Raw genomic sequence first — 21,429 nt, 5'->3', positions numbered from 1 at the left:
CCTCTTTTAAGTGTTGAAGAGAGTTTTAAGACTTTGTTCTGGGCCATTTTTGGACTTTCTGAAGTGAAATCAGTTGTCATCAACTATGGACACAAATTTATAGAAAATATTGGTTATGTCCTATATGGAGTATACAATGTCACCATGGTGATCGTTCTATTAAATATGCTGATTGCAATGATCAACAACAGCTTCCAAGAGATAGAGGTAAGCATGTGCGGCACCAACTGGTGCTCAGTAAACTGTGTTGAAAATATATGCGGTGAAACTTATTACATATACTAATAATTTCATGTTCATCTGTCTTCACGCTTCATTTTTAGCAAAGTGTAAGTCTGGGTAAACACGGGAGCGATGTTGCAACAATACGCAGATGTGTGCTACACATCAAACCAAGCGTCCGCCGCTAGCGACCTGTGTTATGTTAATGAAGGACGGAACATGATCGTTCCATCCATTAACATGACCCCAGTGTGTACGGGCGTTCTGGGCTGACAAGGATACATTCCAATGTTGGAACGAATCCCCGTGGCCCCAGTGTGTACCCAGCGTAAGTCTTAAGACACACAGGGGGAAATTCAGCTTTTTTCCAGTGACCCCAAACTAGTTGGGCTTCCAATTCTTGGAAATATGCCACAGGGATATTCGGCTACGCTTCCAAGAATTGAATCCCCCTAGTTGATAGCAACTTTTGATACTACAGTTACACCACATAAGAGTGGGTGGTTATGTCCCCAAAATCCACTCCTAGCAATCCTATTGTGTACTACCAATCAATGGTAACTAATTGATAATGATGTATTAATACATTTTATATTTGCTATATTTTAAATATTGATATATTTAATTACCGATGGCAGCAAATTAATTAAAAGAGGGTACATTGGGCCTGATTCATGTCTGTAAGTAAAGCAAAAAAAAAGCAGGCAACAAACCATGTTGCCTTGCAAAGGGAGCAAATACATTTAGATTGTTTCTGTGCAGGGTAAATACTGACTGCTTTTGCATGTAGCCCACACATGTTAGTTTTATTTTTACACTGCAATATGGATTTAGTATGAACACACCCCTCCCAACTCTAGACCTCTCTTCTCATGTTACATCTGCCCCACCTGCAGTGAAACATCGGTGGTCATTGCGAGTTGTTCGCTCGGTAATTTTCTTCGCATCGCAGCGATTTTCCGCTAACTGCGCATGCGCAATGTTCGCACTGCGACTGCGCCAAGTAAATTTGCTATGCAGTTAGGAATTTTACTCACGGCATTACAAGGTTTTTTCTTCGTTCTGGTGATCGTAATGTGATTGACAGGAAGTGGGTGTTTCTGGGCGGAAACTGGCCGTTTTATGGGAGTGTGTGAAAAAACGCTACCGTTTCTGGGAAAAACGCGGGATTGGCTGGAGAAACGGGGGAGTGTCTGGGCGAACGCTGGGTGTGTTTGTGACGTCAAACCAGGAACGACAAGCACTGAACTGATCACACTGGCAGAGTAAGTCTGGAGCTACTCAGAAACTGCTAAGAAGTGTCTATTCGCAATATTGCGAATCTTTCGTTCGCAATTTTGATAAGCTAAGATTCACTCCCAGTAGGCGGCGGCTTAGCGTGTGCAATGCTGCTAAAAGCAGCTTGCGAGCGAACAACTCGGAATGAGGGCCATGGCTTGCCCAGTTGCTTGCTTTTTTGCTTTGCTTCTAAACATGAATCAGACCCGGTATTACGCAAACACTGAAACGTGAGTGACAGAGCTGATGCACAGTCATCATTTACTTATCAGCTCTTACCTAAAAAGGTTATGAGTCCTTGGTCTACAGTTTGGAAGCTTGGAACCCTGCCTGGCTTTTTTAACATTTGAGTTTCTCTGAATTACAGATAAGCTTTGAGCGCCCTATTCACTCACCCATCCCCCAGCACAAGGGGAGAGTATATAGTGTAAGTAAATAATCCCTGATAGATATGCAGCCCCATCTATCAGGGGAGACACCTGTAGCATCGGGTAGCAGTTGATTTACCGATGGACACAATACAGACTGACATAATCCTGTCAGCCAATGACCGACAGTCAAAATACCAACACGATCAAAATACCGACGTTCATTATGCTGACATGTTCAAAATGCCGACATAGTCAGAATACCAACATTTGAAATGCCGACATGTCAAAATGCTGACATGTTTTTTAAGGAATTTTTGCCCAAAAACAAACTTGTTTATACTTTACCATCCCAGTGGACCTGGAGGGGGAATATAATAGTGTGACAAGCGCAGTGAGCCATGTGAGGGGATGTGGTACACTTAGACGGTGTCCATGTTGAACTGTGTCAACACTGACACAAACCCCCCCAGAAAAACTCATGTCGGTATTTTCACTATGTCGGCATTTTGACCAGGTCGGCATAACGAATGTCTGTATTTTGACTGTGTCGGTATTTTGACTGTAGATCAATGGCATGCGCAGGTGTGCCATTTATTTACCTGATCGCTGCAAAAATCGTCAGCGAGCGATCGACTCGGAATGACCCCCACTGTGCATCGCTAAAATTCAGTGGAGACAGCTTTACACCTGTTCTGATATTTGTTTTACTTAATGCATTTATACTTTGTAAATTGTATAACATTTTAAGCAGAGAAAGATTAAATAGTAATTCTAATGGATTCCAAACTGTTTACCAACTACACTAAGGGGGTCATTCAGACCTGATAGCACGCAGGCGTATTTTTGCACTGCCGCGATCAGGTAGATGCTGCCTACAGGGGAGGGGGTAATCGCTGTGCAGAGGTGCGATCGCTTGTGCAGAGAGCAGCTCAGGACTTACTCAGCCGCTGCGATGATCCTGGACGGAGCTGACGTCAGGAACCCTCCCTGGAAACGGCCAGGCACGCCTGCGTTTTCCTGGACACTCCCTGAAAACGGTGGGTTGACACCCACAGAGGGCCTCTTCCTGTCAAACTTCTTGCGTTCGCTAGTGCGAATGCTTTCTTCGTACTATCTGTCGCTGCACGGCGACGGCCATCGCGCCTGCGCATTGCAGACCACACACATGCGCTGTTCAGACCCAATCACACGGCCGCGAAAAAAGGCAGTGTGCGATCGGGTCTGAATGACCCCCTATGTACATACCTCCCAACTGTGCTGATTTTGTTGGGACAGTCCCGTTTTTCTGGGACTGTTCCGCTGTTTTACCCACGGGTTGCAGTGTCCCTCGGTGGGGGCAATTGGGAGACCCTCCTCACCTCTCATTCGCTGCTCTGCTTAGCACAGCATCTGTTCACTGGGAGACAGAGATAGGGGGCATGTCAGCTGCTCACTAAGCACTGGGCATGCCACCACAGCGGCAAAAACATGGGCGTGGCCCACAATTGTCTAAAGATCCCAATAATTGTTACTGCTAATTCAAATGGAGATGACCATTAGATATGCTTCACTTACATTGGTGAAAACTGCGTATTTATCAAATCTAACATTAGCACATCTCCAATCATCCATTCTTATCTAGCTAGAAAAGAGAGACATAGGGCCTGATTCAGGTTGGTTTGCAAATTCTGTATCAGAATTTGCGATCCTTGTGAACGCATGCTGACTGCCGCTCCCAGAGGTGTAGCAAGGTGTCATGGTGCCTGGAGCAAGGTATGTTTCTCTGACGTCCTAGTGGATGCTGGGAACTCCGAAAGGACCATGGGAATAGCGGGCTCCGAAGGAGGCTGGGCACTCTAGAAAGATTTAGGACTACCTGGTGTGCACTGGCTCCTCCCACTATGACCCTCCTCCAAGCCTCAGTTAGATTTTGTGCCCGGCCGAGGTTGGATGCACACTAGGGGCTCTCCTGAGCTCTTAGAAGAAAGATAGTCTTAGGTTTATTATTTTCAGTGAGACCTGCTGGCAACAGGCTCACTGCAGCGAGGGACTAAGGGGAGAAGAAGCGAACTCGCCTGCTTGCAGCCGGATTGGGCTTCTTAGGCTACTGGACACCATTAGCTCCAGAGGGATCGACCGCAGGCCCAGCCTTGATGTTCGGTCCCGGAGCCGCGCCGCCGTCCCCCTTACAGAGCCAGAAGCAAGAAGATGGTCCGGAAAATCGGCGGCATGAAGACATCAGTCTTCACCAAGGTAGCGCACAGCACTGCAGCTGTGCGCCATTGCTCCTCTCACACTTCACACTCCGGTCACTGAGGGTGCAGGGCGCTGGGGGGGGGGCGCCCTGAGGCAGCAATAAAAACACCTTGGCTGGCAAAAATACCTCAATATATAGCCCCAGGGGCTATATATGAGGTAAATACCCCTGCCAGATTCCATAAAAAAGCGGGAGAATAGGCCGCGGAAAAGGGGCGGAGCTATCTCCCTCAGCACACTGGGCGCCATTTTCCCTCACAGTTCCGCTGGAAGGAAGCTCCCTGGCTCTCCCCTGCAGACTACTCTACAGAAAAGGGTAAAAAAGAGAGAGGGGGGGCATTTAATTTGGCGCAGTATATAGTTTATATTAAAAAGCAGCTATAAGGGACATAACTCAGTTAGTCCCTGCATTATATAGCGCTCTGGTGTGTGCTGGCATACTCTCACTCTGTCCCCCCAAAGGGCTTTTGTGGGTCCTGTCCTCTATATAGAGCATTCCCTGTGTGTGTGGAGTGTGTCGGTACGGCTGTGTCGACATGTTTGATGAGGATAATGAGGTGGAGGCGGAGCAGATGCCTTTAGAAGGGATGTCACCCCCTGGGGGGCAGACACCTGAGTGGATGTGCTTATGGAAAGAAATGAGTGCACGTATAGACTCATTACATAAGAAATTTGACGACATGCCGACTGCGGGACAGCCGAGTTCTCAGCTCGTGCCTGTCCAGGTGTCTCAAAAGTCATCAGGGGCTTTGAAACGCCCGCTATCTCAGATGGCACAAGTAGATGTCGACACGGATACTGACACCAGTGTCGACGACGATGAGTCAAATTTAATGCCCATTAAGGCCATTCACTGCATGATTGAGGCAATGAAAGAGGTGTTAAATATCTCTGATTTACATCCAGGTACCACAAAAAAGGGTATTATGTTTGGGGAGAAAAAACTACCTGTAGTTTTTCCCCCGTCAGATGAATTAAATGAAGTGTGTGAAGAAGCGTGGGCTTCCCCTGATAAGAAATTGGTAATTCCTAAGAAGGTACTAATGGCGTTCCCTTTCCCGCCAGAGGATAGGTTACGTTGGGAAACACCTCCTAGGGTGGATAAAGCGCTCACACGTTTGTCTAAAAAGGTGGCACTACCGTCTCAGGATACGGCCGCCCTTAAGGAACCTGCTGATAGAAAGCAGGAGGCGATACTGAAGTCTGTATATACACACTCAGGCATTATACTTAGACCAGCTATTGCGTCAGCATGGATGTGCAGTGCTGCCGCTGCGTGGTCGGATAAACTGTCAGAAAATATTGACAAGTCCGCCGCATGACGGTGGGGCTCCACAGGCGGAGCCAGGTACGGTGGGGGCCCGCCTCATGAATTTCAGCGAACAGTGGGCTCGCTCACAGGTGGATCCCTGGATCCTTCAAATAGTATCTCAGGGGTACAAGCTGGAATTCGAGGCGGCTCCACCCCACCGGTTCCTAAAATCTGCCTTGCCGATTGCTCCCTCAGACAGGGAGGCGGTGCTAGCAGCGATTCACAAGCTGTTTTCCCAGCAGGTGATAATCAAGGTACCCCTACTTCAACAAGGCCGGGGTTACTATTCCACACTATTTGTGGTGCCGAAACCGGACGGTTCGGTGAGACCCATTTTAAATTTGAAATCCTTGAACACATAAAAAAATTCAAGTTCAAGATGGAATCGCTCAGGGCGGTTATTGCAAGCCTGGAGGAGGGGGATTACATGGTATCCCTGGACATCAAGGATGCTTACCTGCATGTCCCCATTTACCATCCTCACCAGGAGTACCTCAGATTAGTGGTACAGGATTGCCATCACCAATTCCAGACGCGGCCGTTTGGACTCTCCACGGCACCGAGGGTATTTACCAAGGTTATGGCGGAAATGATGATACTCCTTCGAAAAAAGGGAGTTTTAATTATCCCATACTTGGACGATCTCCTAATAAAGGCACGATCCAAGGAACAGTTGTTAGTGGGAGTAGCACTATCTCAGGAAGTGCTGCGCCAGCACGGCTGGATTCTGAATATCCCAAAGTCACAGCTGGTCCCGACGACACGTCTAATGTTCCTGGGAATGATTCTGGACACAGTCCAGAAAAAAGTGTTTCTCCCGGAGGAGAAAGCCAGGGAGTTGTCTTCTCTAGTCAGAGACCTCCTAAAACCAAAACAGGTATCGGTGCATCACTGCACGCGGGTCCTGGGAAAGATGGTAGCTTCTTACGAAGCAATTCCATTCGGCAGGTTCCATGCCAGGATTTTTCAGTGGGACCTGTTGGACAAGTGGTCCGGATCGCATCTTCAGATGCATCGCTTGATAACCCTGTCCCCAAGAACCAGGGTGTCTCTTCTGTGGTGGCTGCAGAGTGCTCATCTTTTGGAGGGCCGCAGATTCGGCCTACAGGACTGGGTCCTGGTGACCACGGATGCCAGCCTACGAGGCTGGGGGGCAGTCACAAAGGGAAGAAACTTCCAAGGACTATGGTCAAGTCAGGAGACTTCCCTTCATATAAATATTCTGGAACTAAGGGCCATTTACAATGCCCTAAGTCAAGCAAAATCCCTGCTCCTACACCAGCCGGTGCTGATCCAGTCAGACAACATCACGGCAGTCGCCCATGTGAATCGACAGGGCGGCACAAGAAGCAGGATAGCAATGGCAGAAGCCACAAGGATTCTCCGATGGGCGGAAAATCATGTACTAGCACTGTCAGCAGTGTTCATCCCGGGAGTGGACAACTGGGAAGCAGACTTTCTCAGCAGGCACGACCTCCACCCGGGAGAGTGGGGACTTCATCCAGAAGTCTTCCAAATGATTGTAAATCAGTGGGGTCGTCCACAGGTGGACATGATGGCGTCCCGCCTAAACAAAAAACTAGAGAGGTATTGCGCCAGGTCAAGAGACCCTCAGGCGATAGCTGTGGACGCTCTAGTGACACCGTGGGTGTACCAGTCAGTTTATGTGTTCCCTCCTCTACCTCTCATACCAAAGGTATTGAGAATAATAAGAAAGCGAGGTGTAAACACAATTCTCTTGGTTCCGGATTGGCCAAGAAGAGCGTGGTACCCGGAACTTCAAGAGATGATCTCAGAGGACCTGTGGTCTCTGCCGCTCAGACAAGACCTGCTACAGCAGGGGCCCTGTCTGTTCCAAGACTTACCGCGGCTGCGTTTGACGGCATGGCGGTTGAACGCCGGATCCTGAAGGAAAAGGGCATGCCGGAGGAAGTCATTCCTACGCTTATTAAAGCTAGGAAAGAGGTTACAGCAAATAATTATCACCGCATATGGCGGAAGTATGCTGCATGGTGTGAGGCCGAAAAGGCCCCAACAGAGGAATTTCAACTAGGTCGATTTCTGCATTTCCTGCAAGCAGGAGTTAATATGGGCCTAAAAACTAGGCTCCATTAAAGTACAGATCTCGGCTCTGTCGATTTTCTTTCAAAACTTGGGATCTCAACGTGATGTTGAGTTTCTTAAAATCACATTGGCTTGAGCCACTAAAAACCGTGGATCTGAAATATCTCACGTGGAAAGTGGTCATGTTATTGGCTTTGGCTTCAGCCAGGCGTGTGTCAGAATTGGCGGCTTTATCATGTAAAAGCCCTTATCTGATTTTCCATATGGATAGGGCAGAATTGAGGACTCGTCCCCAATTTCTCCCAAAGGTGGTGTCAGCGTTTCACCTGAACCAGCCTATTGTGGTGCCTGCGGCTACTAGGGACTTGGAGGACTCCAAGTTGCTAGACGTTGTCAGGGCCCTGAAAATATATGTTTCCAGGACGGCTGGAGTCAGAAAATCTGACTCGCTGTTTATCCTGTATGCACCCAACAAGCTGGGTGCTCCTGCTTCTAAGCAGACTATTGCTCGCTGGATTTGTAGTACAATTCAGCTTGCTCATTCTGTGGCAGGCCTGCCACAGCCAAAATCTGTAAATGCCCATTCCACTAGGAAGGTGGGCTCATCTTGGGCGGCTGCCCGAGGGGTCTCAGCTTTACAACTTTGCCGAGCAGCTACTTGGTCAGGGGCAAACACGTTTGCAAAATTCTACAAATTTGATACCCTGGCTAAGGAGGACCTGGAGTTCTCTCATTCGGTGCTGCAGAGTCATCCGCACTCTCCCGCCCGTTTGGGAGCTTTGGTATAATCCCCATGGTCCTTTCGGAGTTCCCAGCATCCACTAGGACGTCAGAGAAAATAAGAATTTACTCACCGGTAATTCTATTTCTCGTAGTCCGTAGTGGATGCTGGGCGCCCATCCCAAGTGCGGTTTATCTGCAATACTTGTACATAGTTATTGTTAACTAAATCGGGTTATTGTTGAGCCATCTGTTGAGAGGCTCAGTTGTTTCATACTATTAACTGGGTATAATATCACGAGTTATACGGTGTGATTGGTGTGGCTGGTATGAGTCTTACCCGGGATTCAAAATCCTTCCTTATTGTGTACGCTCGTCCGGGCACAGTGTCCTAACTGAGGCTTGGAGGAGGGTCATAGTGGGAGGAGCCAGTGCACACCAGGTAGTCCTAAATCTTTCTAGAGTGCCCAGCCTCCTTCGGAGCCCGCTATTCCCATGGTCCTTTCGGAGTTCCCAGCATCCACTACGGACTACGAGAAATAGAATTACCGGTGAGTAAATTCTTATTTTTTCGGCACCCCCCTCCCCTGTACTGAATTGGGGGAGTGGCCACCTGGGCCAGTTCTAGACCTTGTGGCACCCAGGGCGAAAGTTTCCTTTGCCCCCCCCCCCCTACACACACACCCCTAGGTCAAACATAGTGCGCAGCAAAAAAAAAAAGGAGCGTGGCTTTATAGGGAAGGGGCATGGCCAGAGTTATGCCCCCTGTAGTTATGGACCCAGTAGTTGTGCCCCCTGTAGTTGTGCCAGCTGTAGATTTGCCCCCCTGTAGTTGTGCCTTCAGTAGATTTGCCCCCCTGTAGCTGTGCCCCTGTAGATTTGCCCCCAGTAGTTGTGCCCCTGTAGCTGAGCCCCCTGTAGATTTGCTCCTTGTAGATTTGCCCCCAGTAGTCGTGCCGCCTGTAGATTTGCCCCCAGTAGGTGTGCCCCCAGTAGCTGTGCCCCCTGGTGCTGTGCCTCCTGTAGATTTGCCCCGGTAGTTGTGCCCCTGTAGCTGTGCCCCCTCAGATTTGTCCCCTGTAGTTGTGCCCCTGTAGCTGTGCCCTCAGTAGATTTGCCCCCAGTAGTTGTGCCCCTGTAGCTGTGCCCTCAGTATATTTGCCCCCTGTAGTTGTGCCCCTGTAGCTGAGCCCCCTGTAGATTTGCTCCCTGTAGATTTGCACCCAGTAGTTGTGCCCCCTGTAGCTGTGCCCTCAGTAGTTGTGCCCCCTGTAGCTGTGCCACTGTAGATTTGCCCCAGTAGTTGTGCCCCCTGTAGATTTGCCCCCAGTAGTTGTGCTCCCAGTAGCTGTGCCCCCTGGTGCTGTGCCTCCTGTAGATTTGCCCCAGTAGTTGTGCCCCTGTAGCTGTGCCCCCTGTAGTTGTGCCCCTGTAGCTGTGCCCTCAGTAGATTTGCCCCCAGTAGTTGTTCCCCCTGGAGTTGTGCCCCTGTAGCTGTGCCCTCAGTAGATTTGTCCCCAGTAGTTGTGCCCCCAGTAGTTGTGCCCCCTGTAGTTGTGCCCTCAGAAGATTTGCCCCAGTAGTTGTGCCCCCTGTAGCTGTGCCCCCTATAGATTTGCCCCCAGTAGTAGTGCCCTCAGTAGATTTGCCCCCAGTAGTAGTGCCCTCAGTAGATTTGTCCCCAGTAGTAGTGCCCTCAGTAGATTTGCCCCCAGTAGTAGTGCCCCCTGTAGATTTGCCCCCTGTAGTTGTACCCCCTGTAGCTGTACCTTCAGTAGATTTGCCTCCAGTAGTTGTGCCTCCTGTAGATTTGCCCCCAGTAGTTGTGCCCTCAGTAGATTTGCCCCCAGTAGTAGTGCCCCCTGTAGATTTGCCCCCAGTAGTTGTGCCCCCTGGTTTGTGCCTCCTGGTAGCGCCGCTTACACACACCAAAGAAAAACAGCAAAAAAACAATACTCACCTGCTCCGCTCCTGCTTGCCGTTGCTGATGCTCCGTCTCCGCAGTCCTGTGGAGTCTGGCCGCGTCTCCACCCGTCTGGCGTCTGACATCATGACCTCAGACGCCCATGCATTACGGAGCACGGAGGGGTGGAGGAGGGAGGGAGAGAGCTGATGCTGCTAAGGCTCGCAGCTGTCAGTGACTGACAGCTGCGAGCTCCGTGCGGCCAGGCAGAGGTTCTGGCGGAGTTGAGATGCGGCGCCCTGTACTGTCTTGGGCGCCTGTAGCTCGAGCTCCACTGGAACCACCCTCCCTACGCCCCTGGCCGCTCCCCCCCTTGATGAAGCAGAAATTGTGATCGCATCGCAATTTCTGCTTCACCGTAGAAATTAGGGTAGCCTGCACCAGCAGGGTCTACCGCCATCTTTCTGATCACGGCGACTGAATGTGACTTCACACAGCTGCCCTGATCACGCCCCTGCCACAACCCCGTTTGCGCCGCACCAATCCCCGCTATTTAGCCACGCCCCTGCAACGCTCCGTCTCCGCATAGGAAATGGAGCATTGCCGCCCCGCGAACGCCTCTGCCTGATTGACAGGCAGAGGCGTTTGCATTTTCTGCAGTCCCCCACAGAAAATGTGGGCGCATGCCCACCTGAATCGAGCCCATATGACTTACTGTATATGTGGCATATAACAAACACTTTGGGGATAATCAAACCTCCCCAGTGTAGTGAATCACATACAATAATGTGATAATAAAGTGTATTTTCTGCCATGTCAGATGCTGTCATAGGAAAATAAAAAGAATTGGTGCCATGCCCTAATACACACATGCACAGGGCAGTTGAGAGCCGGTCTGGGCACAGGTAGTTTTCAAGGGGCGTGGCCTAATCACAGGAGGTGTGGTCATGTACTCTTAGAAAAAAATACTGAAAAAAATAGTATTTTAAGCACCTCCATGGCCACACTGCAGCCCAGTACACAGCTGCTGCTGCTGCTGCTGCTAGGTAAGGGGGTGGTGGCCTGGGCCCCTACTGGACCCTCACTGGGCCCCTCCATCCGACCTGGGCCCGGGTAATTTGTACCCCCTCCCCGCATCTCTCGGCACCACTGCACATGCAGTATGGAAAATCTCCGGTGTCTTGTGAATTAATGCCAAGAACATTCATCCAATCTCTCATTAATGTCAGTCCCGTTTGTTGTGGCTCCATCAGCTTCTATTTTAAACATGGCTAAAAAGTAGGAACCATCAAAACGACAGAGCAGATGATCTTGTAGTCAGTATAGTGCCAGGAATGTACAAAGGTCAGGAGGTAGAGATATGTTTATAACACAGGCAGGCGTGTTATGTTAAAAATGAATCTTAAAAAATAAATATTTAGCACATTTTGGGCCTGCGACAGCTTTGTATGAATGCCCGTAATTGTATTACGAGTGTTTTCATACTGCACATGTCCTGGAACAAATATGAGCGTACAGATGCGTCCTCCAAAGTCCTTTGTACACCTTGGGGGTCCTCCATGTTACATAGAAGCAGCATTAAAAGCCCTACTATGTTAATGCAGCAGGGGGCGTCACGCCTCCTGCTGCATTTACTTATCTGAACTGTATTGAATCATCTCTAACACCATTGGCTGGCTGTGTGACCCTTGGAGTCGTGCAAACGGGCCACTGTAGCTACTACCTAGAGGCCAGGAAATCTCCATCCTCTGACGAAGATCCTGGCCTCTTCCCTCCCCTGCAATGATGGCGACATTCTGGCATTTCTCCTGTTGCCACCCCCTCCTTGTCCCCAAACGACATAATTCACAGATAGTCTGATGCTGTCCTGCATCCATCGTCGCAGGACCCATTCACACATGCGATAACCAAACGCAGCAACTCCAACCCCTTCTGAATGACCCACCTTATGCGCTAAATGCATGGTACGACTTAGATGCTCTACCACGGGTAACAATTTACAGACTTTTGTAGCTATATCTTAATTTAGTGTCTTTGTTGCACAGTAGCTGCATCTAAAGTCACTTATATTGTATTGTGTTGTAGGGATTAGTATCTTTGCTGCATTGGTGTTGGTATAAACTTGCAGCCTAAGCACAATGCTGCGTGGCGGGATATAGGGCGCGGCTCACTTGCATCGCTCTTCAGTTTTTTTTCCTATTTACCAAAGTTAGCATCCGAGTTGCATACAGCTGCTACATACAACGCCAATGGCAGGGCCGTGTCCAGGGTTCCCATGCATTGTACACTGGGGGTCATTCCGAGTTGATTGTAGGTGTGCTAAATTTAGCACAGCTACGATCAAGCACTCAGACATGCGGGGGGACGCCCAGCACAGGGCTAGTCTGCCCCGCATGTCAGTGCCGCCCCCCGCAGAAGTGCAAAAGCATTGCACAGCGGCGATGCTTCTGCATTTCAGGAATAGCTCCCGGCCAGCACAGCTCCTGCGACTGGTCGGGAGAACCTCTTCGCTGCCCAGATCGCAGCGGCTGCGTGTGACGTCACGTAGCCGCCGCGCCCCCCCCCCCCCCCCCCCCCCCCAACGGTCTGGCCAGGCCTGAGTTGTCCGGACCGCGTCCCCTAAACGGCAGCTTAATGCCACCATCTAGCCCCCTCCCGCCCATCGACCGCCTCTGCTTGTCCCTTTAGTATCTTCATGCTTCTGTATTTTATGAAAAGTTGTTCTGTACTTTATTATTTTCTGTACTATATTATGCTATGTATCTGTTAAGCGCCTTGAGTCCTATTGGAGAAAGAGCGCTATATAAATAAAATTATTATTATTATTATTATTATTATATGGGGCTGTTTTGTGCGATATGAGAAGAATAGGTCATTGTAGTCACATCTCTACCTGAAGAGCAGAACATCCGGCCCTCGGCGTCTGTTTCTTAATAGAAAAATAACAAAATACGCTATTATTGATTGGTGGGAAACTCTTTTGAGTTTCATCACTTTGATAATTCAACTTTTTTTTTTATTCTTAGCTAAAGATATGTGATGGGCCCAGAAATAACGGATTAATGGGTCTATTTACTAAGCCTTGGATGGAGATAAAGTCGACGGAGATAAAGTACCAGCCAATCAGCTCTTAACTGTCATTTTTCAAACCCAGCCTGTGACATGGCAGTTAGGAGCTGATTGACTGGTACTTTATCTCCATACAAGGCTTAGTAACTAGACCCCTTAGTCAGTCATAGCAACATTGCTTTACTTGTAAATTCAAAAATAAATTTGGAGATTCAGTGTTTCTCAAACTCAACCCCCAAGTACCTCCAACAGGTCATGCTGTGAGGATGTCTGTCTGTGGAAACAGATGGGATAATTACTGACCCACTGGTGTGTCTAACGTGTGCAAAGTGTGCGGTGCAAAGGGGCCCCTGGGTCCAGTGGGGCCCACACTGTTGGTGGAACTTGAGGACTGGAGTTGAGAACCCCTGGTCTAGGCCTTGCAGGATCACTGAAAGCCACCTCTCCGAACTGCCGCCCACCAAACTGTTCTTTGCGCATCTCCAACTCCCAACACCGAATGCCAACAAAGTCATTCAGAGCGCGCCATACACCCGCATTGGCTGCCAATAAATGCATATCTCTGCTTGGATTCAGAGTTGGCAGCATCTATGCAGCAGCATCGTCCCTATCCATCTGCTTGTGCAAGTAGCCACCATAACTGCCTGCACGCCTTTGCGGCAGCCCTCTCCATGGCACAGTCAGATGGATCTCTGCGTACACTCTCCTCTCTGAGTAGCACACGATTCCGTCCACACATCCACTGGAACACTTACCCTGCGTGCGATAGTCTAGGTGACACCTAATTACACCAACGCAGCAACCAATGTAGATGCCACCCATAGATGGTCAATGTTGCGTATGGAGGCTCCGACACATGCACAGTTGCTGAAAGACACGAGTCTTGTCCACAAAGTGGCCTTAGGCCCAGCGGAGCTGATTCTGGGTCACACACAAAAGCGCACTCAGCAGCGTTTATTGGCGGTCGCCCAATGTGTGTAGTCATGTGGCCCAATGGGATTCAGTATGATATCCCAGCTGACGGGATGCCGGCAGTCAGAATATTGAAATTCCAACAGTGTAAATCTCGACAAGTGGGAGGAAAGACTGTCCCCCCCCCCCCTTTCCCCTAACCCTCCCTTTCCGCAGTCGAACTCTAACCTCCCCCTTAGTGCCTGACCCTAACCTCCCTCCGGTGGTGACTAACCCCCCTCCCTCCGCAACCTAACCCTAGCCTTCCCCGGGTGGAGTCTAAACCTAACACACACCCCTGGCCCTAACCCGCCCGCTATACTTACTACGGTCGGGAATGCCGGCTGTCGTGATGCCGGCATCAGCATTCTGATGGCTGTCGGGATTCCGGCGCTGGCATTCCGACTGCCTGGGTCTTGATAGCTGACATCTTTAAACGCATCCCGCCCAGTGTGAAAGGACGGTGTGACCCATGCAGCACAGGGGTTTCGGAAAATATTACACATGTGCAGTTGCAAATAATCGCTCAACTAGGTGAAAATTGCGCAGGTTGCGTGCAGGTTGCGTGCTCTGAATCAGGGATATACGACACTAATAAGCCGACTGGGGCTCTCTGTGTGTCTGTTTCAGGATGACTCTGATGTGGAGTGGAAGTTTGCCAGGGCCAAGCTGTGGTTCTCTTACTTTGAAGAGGGGCGTACCCTCCCCGTTCCGTTCAACTTGGTTCCAAGTCCCAAATCGTTCCTCTACATCGCTCTAATGATTAAGTCTTTTCTTCATAAAATGTTCTCCTGCCACTCAAAAAGCTTACAGGATGACTCTGAGATGAACAAGGTACGTTTCTAAGCACAATGTTATTTTTATTATGTAATTTTATTATTCAGTTGTATCTACGCAACATTTTATATTTAAGTTTGTTTGGAAGTCAGCACCATTGAAGTATTGCATTGTGTAAATTCATTTACATATAATCTTACCTGGTTTGCTAAATTTCAGTTGTTTTTTATGGTGTGTTTGCAGGGTTGATTTAAGGGAGGCCCCATCCTCTCGCTGGCTCCTGCACAGATTAGACTCTGACTGGTGCCATTTTCCCTGTGATTTTTCTACTCTCCATTTGCAGATCTCTGGGAGAATGGCGCAGGAACCATTTTGTGTAAGCACTGGTAGAGCAGAAAGTATAGTCTATGGGTGCGGAGTGTTCGGTGTGGGCCCCCAGGGACCCATGAACACTGTACACCATGCACCCATTACAGATACGCCCTTGTGAGTTTGGCTAGGGTGAAAGCACCTTTAAAAATCCATCTTCGCCAGTGTATCCTGAGTATTGAAGTAGGCGGAACAATCTGCAGCCATTCAAAATGTTCAAAGAGAGGCTGATGTGGAGTTGGATGTACGCGTCTATGTTTTGCATACATCAGTAAAATATGTACTGTGCACACACAAGATAGACGTAAGCTGGGTACACACTGAAGCGATGGGGATTCGTTCTGACATCGTAATGAATCCCCGTCAGCATGGATTGCCCGTACACAATGAGGCGACTTTAATGAAGGACAGAACGATCATGTTCTGTTCTTCATTAACATACTACAGGATGCTAACGATATCGTCAGGTTTGATGTGCAGCACATCAAATCTGAGGCCGTCGCATGCAACCGCGGCAGCGCGCATAATGAGCGTACACACTGAGGGATTTAGGCGGTATGTCTGTCTTATCCGCCCGATCGGACGGCTTATCGCTCAGTGTCTACCCAGCTTTATACTTCCGTCCATATGCAGATTTGGTTACATTATGCACTTACTACTCCTTACACATAGGGATTGGGAAGCAGGGATTTAGTATGATTTACTGGCGTGCGGGATGCCATATCCCAACAACAGCATCCGGCCCACCAGAATGCCAGTAGCAGGGTGAGTGCAGAGAGTTCCATTGCGGGCTTGCTGTGGTCGCCATGCTGCGGGCTCGCTGTGCTCACCACAGGATCTATTCCCACTCTGTGGGTGTCGTGGACACTCATGAGTGGGAATAGTCCTGATTTGCCATGATCCTGGCTGGCGGCATTGTCGTCTGTTGGGATTCCGGCGTCGGTATCCTAACCGCCGGGATCCTGGCGGCTGGCAAAATGAACGAATCCCGGAAGCAGAAAGAGTAAGCAGGAATAGGCATAGGCTGAGTACAGATAGGGCATATTCACATACAGTACATGCAGTGGAGTCCATAGCCAATCAGGAGGCATTTGTCCTGCTAGTGCTTGACTACTGCATGGTAATAATGACGGGATGCGGTTATGTGACCGGCGGTCACACGATCCCAACCCATAGTGATGATACAGGGGTTATGGAGGCAGCAGGATGCCACAGACTGAAAGTTACTTAGTGGAAGGAGCATGGTGCCACATCAGCACAGAGTATATCAGGAGATGAGTGATGTGTCAGAGAAGACAGTGTCATGTCATGATGTGAGGAAAAGAATGGAGGCAGCAGGAAGCCACAGATTGAGCATTATATAGTGAAATGAGCAGGGTCCTCCAGCAGCATAGAGTATATCAGGATATGAGTGATGTGTCAGAGAAGACAGTGTCATGTCATGATGTGAGGAAAAGAATGGAGGCAGCAGGAAGCCACAGATTGAGCATTATATAGTGAAATGAGCAGGGTCCTCCAGCAGCATAGAGTATATCGGGAGATGAGTGATGTGTCAGAGAAGACAGTGTCATGTCATGATGTGAGGGAAAGAATGGAGGCAGCAGGAAGCCACAGATTGAGCATTATATAGTGAAATGAGCAGGGACCTCCAGCAGCATAGAGTATATCAGGAGATGAGTGATGTGTCAGAGAAGACAGTGTCATGTCATGATGTGAGGGAAAGAATGGAGGCAGCAGGAAGCCACAGATTGAGCATTATATAGTGAAATGAGCAGGGACCTCCAGCAGCATAGAGTATATCAGGAGATGAGTGATGTGTCAGAGAAGACAGTGTCATGTCATGATGTGAGGAAAAGAATGGAGGCAGCAGGAAGCCGCAGATTGAGCATTATATAGTGAAATGAGCAGGGACCTCCAGCAGCATAGAGTATATCGGGAGATGAGTGATGTGTCAGAGAAGACAGTGTCATGTCATGATGTGAGGGAAAGAATGGAGGCAGCAGGAAGCCACAGATTGAGCATTATATAGTGAAATGAGCAGGGACCTCCAGCAGCATAGAGTATATCGGGAGATGAGTGATGTGTCAGAGAAGACAGTGTCATGTCATGATGTGAGGGAAAGAATGGAGGCAGCAGGAAGCCGCAGATTGAGCATTATATAGTGAAATGAGCAGGGTCCTCCAGCAGCATAGAGTATATCGGGAGATGAGTGATGTGTCAGAGAAGACAGTGTCATGTCATGATGTGAGGGAAAGAATCTACTCACACCTTCTGAGCAGAGCAGTGGAGTAGAGCGGGCCTCCCAACCCACTCCCACCGCAGCACACTGGGATTAATGTAGTTATTAGCTGCATAGTTTATTTGCAAATGTTTAGGCTTGTCTGCTTTTCCAGTTAGGATCTACTCATAGTTAGTGTCAGCCATTTCCTCTATGTGTTCTGTACGTTCTGCTGGCACTGGAGTCAGTTTAATCACAGTCAGTTCTTATCTTTACACAATATCTCTTTTCTTTTAAATGGAGCACAATGAGCTTTAATTGCCTGACTTGTACTTTCTACTGCATTGAACTTTTAAACACTATTGGCCCCAGGAAATGACATCTCCGGGTCTGTGTGCGAATGGGGTGTGATCACCAAACAGCCGTCCAGCTGTGCTTGTGTTCTCGGATGCTATGTAATTAAAATCAGGAACTTTTATAGTAGATACATTGGCTTCACATTTTTACAATTCCATCCGTCTTTATGCCTGATAGCAGTTTTATTCAAATAAAAGATAGATGTATTTGATTGCCTCTCTCTATGTAACACACTTTGAGGATACATACTAGCTGTGATAGCATCTTGCCTGGATGTACACCCCCCAACTTATCTCGCCATCGCCATCAGCAACACAGCTCTCAGACTCCAATGACCTCCGCGTCCATGTACCATGTGTATTGAATACATTTACGGCCTAATCAGGGCCGGCTCCGGACCTACTAGCACTCTGAGCGAGAAAATATCAACGCACCCCCCTATGGACTCCTGGAAAAGTGGGCTTCATAGTAACTTCATATTATCAAACTATAAATAAATATATTTTCACACCCCCTCTACACACACAATTAGCAGCCTTACACATAACAGCCACAGTAGTGTTCTTTACACATAAGGGCCCTCATTCCGAGTTGATCGCACCAAGCAACTTTTTGCTGCTGGTGTGATCATCTAATCTCCGCCTGTGGGGGAGTGTATTTTAGCGTAGCAGAGCTGCGAACGCTTGTGCAGCCCTGCTATGCTAAAAAAGGTTTCCTGCAAAACAAGACCAGGGTAAGAGTTACTTACCCAGTGCGACGGATCCAGCGATGAAGGTCCTGGTCCTGACATCAGACATCCGCCCTCCAAACGCCTCGACACGCCTGCGTTGGACTCACCACGCCTGGAAAACGGTGAGTATCTGCCCCGGAACGCCTCCCGCCTGTCCATCTTCTTGCGATCGCAGCTGCGATCACATTTGTCGCTGGCGGCGGCGCCAGGTAACAACGCGCGAGCGCAATGCGTCCACTGCGCATGCGCATTTCCGACCCGTTCGAACCGCACCGAAGAACCGCTGCGTGCGAACGGGTCGGAATGACCCCCAATGTCTCCAGTATAGTGTCCAATACACATAATGACCCCAGCAGTGCCAGATACACATGATATGCCCCCCAGCAGTGCCAGATACACATGATATGCCCCCCAGCAGTGCCAGATACACATGATATACCCCCCAGCAGTGCCAGATACATATATGCCCCACAGTGTCAGATACATATATGCCCCACACTGCCAGATACATATATGCCCCCAGTGCCAGATACACCTGTCCCCACAGTGCCAGCTACATATATGTCCCCACAGTGCCAGCTACATATATTTCTCCACAGTGCCAGCTATATATATGTCCCCACAGTGCCAGCTACATATATGTCCCCACAGTGCCAGCTACATATATTTCCCCACAGTGCCAGCTATATATATGTCCCCACAGTGCCAGCTACATATATGTCCCCACAGTGCCAGTTACATATATGCCCCCAGTGCCAGATACACATATCCCCACAGTGTCAGATACATATATGCCCCCAGTGCCAGATAGACATGTCCCCACAGTGCCAGATATATGCCCACAGTGCCAGATACACATGTCCCCACGATAGACATGTCCCCACAGTGCCAGATATGCCCCCAGTGCCAAATACACATGTTCCCACAGTGCCAGATATGCCCCCAGTGCCAAATACACATGTCCCCACAGTGCCAGATATGCCCCCAATGCCAGATACACATGTCCCCACAGTGCCCCTCCCCCACCAAAAGTGCTGCTCACCACGCTGCTGCTGACTGTTCTTGAGGGCGGGGCGGAGAGTGCAGCGTGCGCCTCTTCTGCCCCTCATTCTCCGTCGGCGGTGTCTAGCTCCAATTAGGCACCGGTCCGCGAGCCAATCAAAGCTCGCATTCCGGCAGCCAATCAGGAGCCTTAGCTGCCGGTCCGCGAGCTCTGATTGGCACACGGGCCAGTGCCGCTTACCAGAGCCGGCCCTAACCAATATGATGCCCTAGGCAAGATTTTGGCTGGTGCCCCCTAGCACCACCGCTGGTTCTGCCTCTGACCTTGCACCTCTTTCCCAGCACCAACACCCCTCACCCATAGCAGTACTTGTACCGCCCTTATTTTAAATAGGAACAGTTCGCACATTTGACGCACAGCCCAAAAAGGGGCATCTTCTTGCTGGGAAGGGGCATGGCCACACAATAGTAACCCCAATTCCAATTACGCCACACAGTACTGCAACTTTATTCACATTTTATCTTGCGATAGTGTCCATAATTCATCTTACATCCCACAGTAGTATCACTTTACCTTATAAACGTTACTCCTCACAGTAGAGCCCCTTATTCACATTACATCACACTGAATTGCTCCTTATTCACATTACACCACACCTTATTGCTCTTTATTCACATTAGACGACACAGTAGTGCCCTTTCTATATGCAACGCCACATAGTAGAGCACCTTATACACATAATGCCACACATTAGTAATGCATTTATACACATTCCACACAGTAATGCCCCTTACACATATGAGACACATTAATGTCCTTATAAACATAATGCGCCTTACTCATTATGACAACCTTTATTAATGCCCTTTTACACATAATGTCCCTTACACATATGGCGCACATTAATAATGCCCTTATACACATAATGACACACATAGTGCCCCCTACACATTTGCTGCACATTATTAGTGCCCCTATACACATAATGACACACATACAGTAGTACCCTGTTACACATATGGCGCACATTATTAATGCCCTTATACACATAATGACACACATTGTGCCCTCTACACATTTGCTGCACATTATTAGTGCCCCTATACACATATGTTGCACATTAATGCATTTTTACATGACACACATAATGCTCCTTACACATATTCTGAACACTACTGCACAACCAACCCACTCACATGCACACAGCACTCACACTTCCACTAACACTGTGACCTCTGCCTCTGCTTGGATACAGATGTGTCCTCACAAATCTTGCATCAATGCTAACGTCGGGCACGTTTTTTTTTAATGAAAATGCATCTTATTTGCATTGCTATGTGGCTAGGATGCACAAGCTGCTTCTGCTTATTAAACTGATATGCAGCATGCCTATATATTGTGTGAGACTGTGGCTGTATCTGCATATGAAATGCTACACACAGAATATAGGCATGCTGCATATCATTTTAATCAGCAGAAGCTGCTGATGCCCCTAGCCATATCAAATGCCTTAGGCAATTGCCTAGTTTGCCTATGCCTATGGCCGGCTCTGCCGCTTACATTGGATTGTGGGATGCAGTGGGAAGCGGGCCGCGGGACGGACGCTGTTGTTGCAGGGACCTGGCTCCAGGGCAGGCTCCAATATGGCGGCGAGAGCTAGCGACGCCCATTAAGTGTGGCGCCCTGTTCGTCCGCTCTATCAGAACATGCCAGGAGCCGGCCCTAATTCAAGGTTGATTGGAACAACAACATTTTCCTCTAATGGACAAACGTGCACTGCAGGTGGGGCAGATGTAACGTGCAGAGAGAGTTAGATTTGGGTAGGGTGTGTCCAAACTGAAATCTAAATT

At 49.0% G+C, this 21,429-nt stretch overlaps 1 protein-coding gene across 1 annotated transcript in view; it reads left to right on the top strand.

The window, feature by feature from the left end:
• TRPC6 (transient receptor potential cation channel subfamily C member 6) overlaps window positions 1-21,429 on the top strand; it is a 347,114-nt gene that overhangs the window by 280,525 nt on the left and 45,160 nt on the right. The window contains exons 8-9 of the mRNA XM_063951506.1: window positions 12-207; window positions 14,756-14,959. Of these exons, the coding sequence (XP_063807576.1) occupies window positions 12-207; window positions 14,756-14,959 (400 nt within the window). The remainder of the gene's footprint in view (window positions 1-11; window positions 208-14,755; window positions 14,960-21,429) is intronic.

Source organism: Pseudophryne corroboree, chromosome 2, assembly GCF_028390025.1.
Source record: "Pseudophryne corroboree isolate aPseCor3 chromosome 2, aPseCor3.hap2, whole genome shotgun sequence".
NCBI classification, from domain to species: Eukaryota; Metazoa; Chordata; class Amphibia; order Anura; family Myobatrachidae; genus Pseudophryne; species Pseudophryne corroboree.
This window is presented reverse-complemented; position numbering and strand designations above follow the sequence as displayed.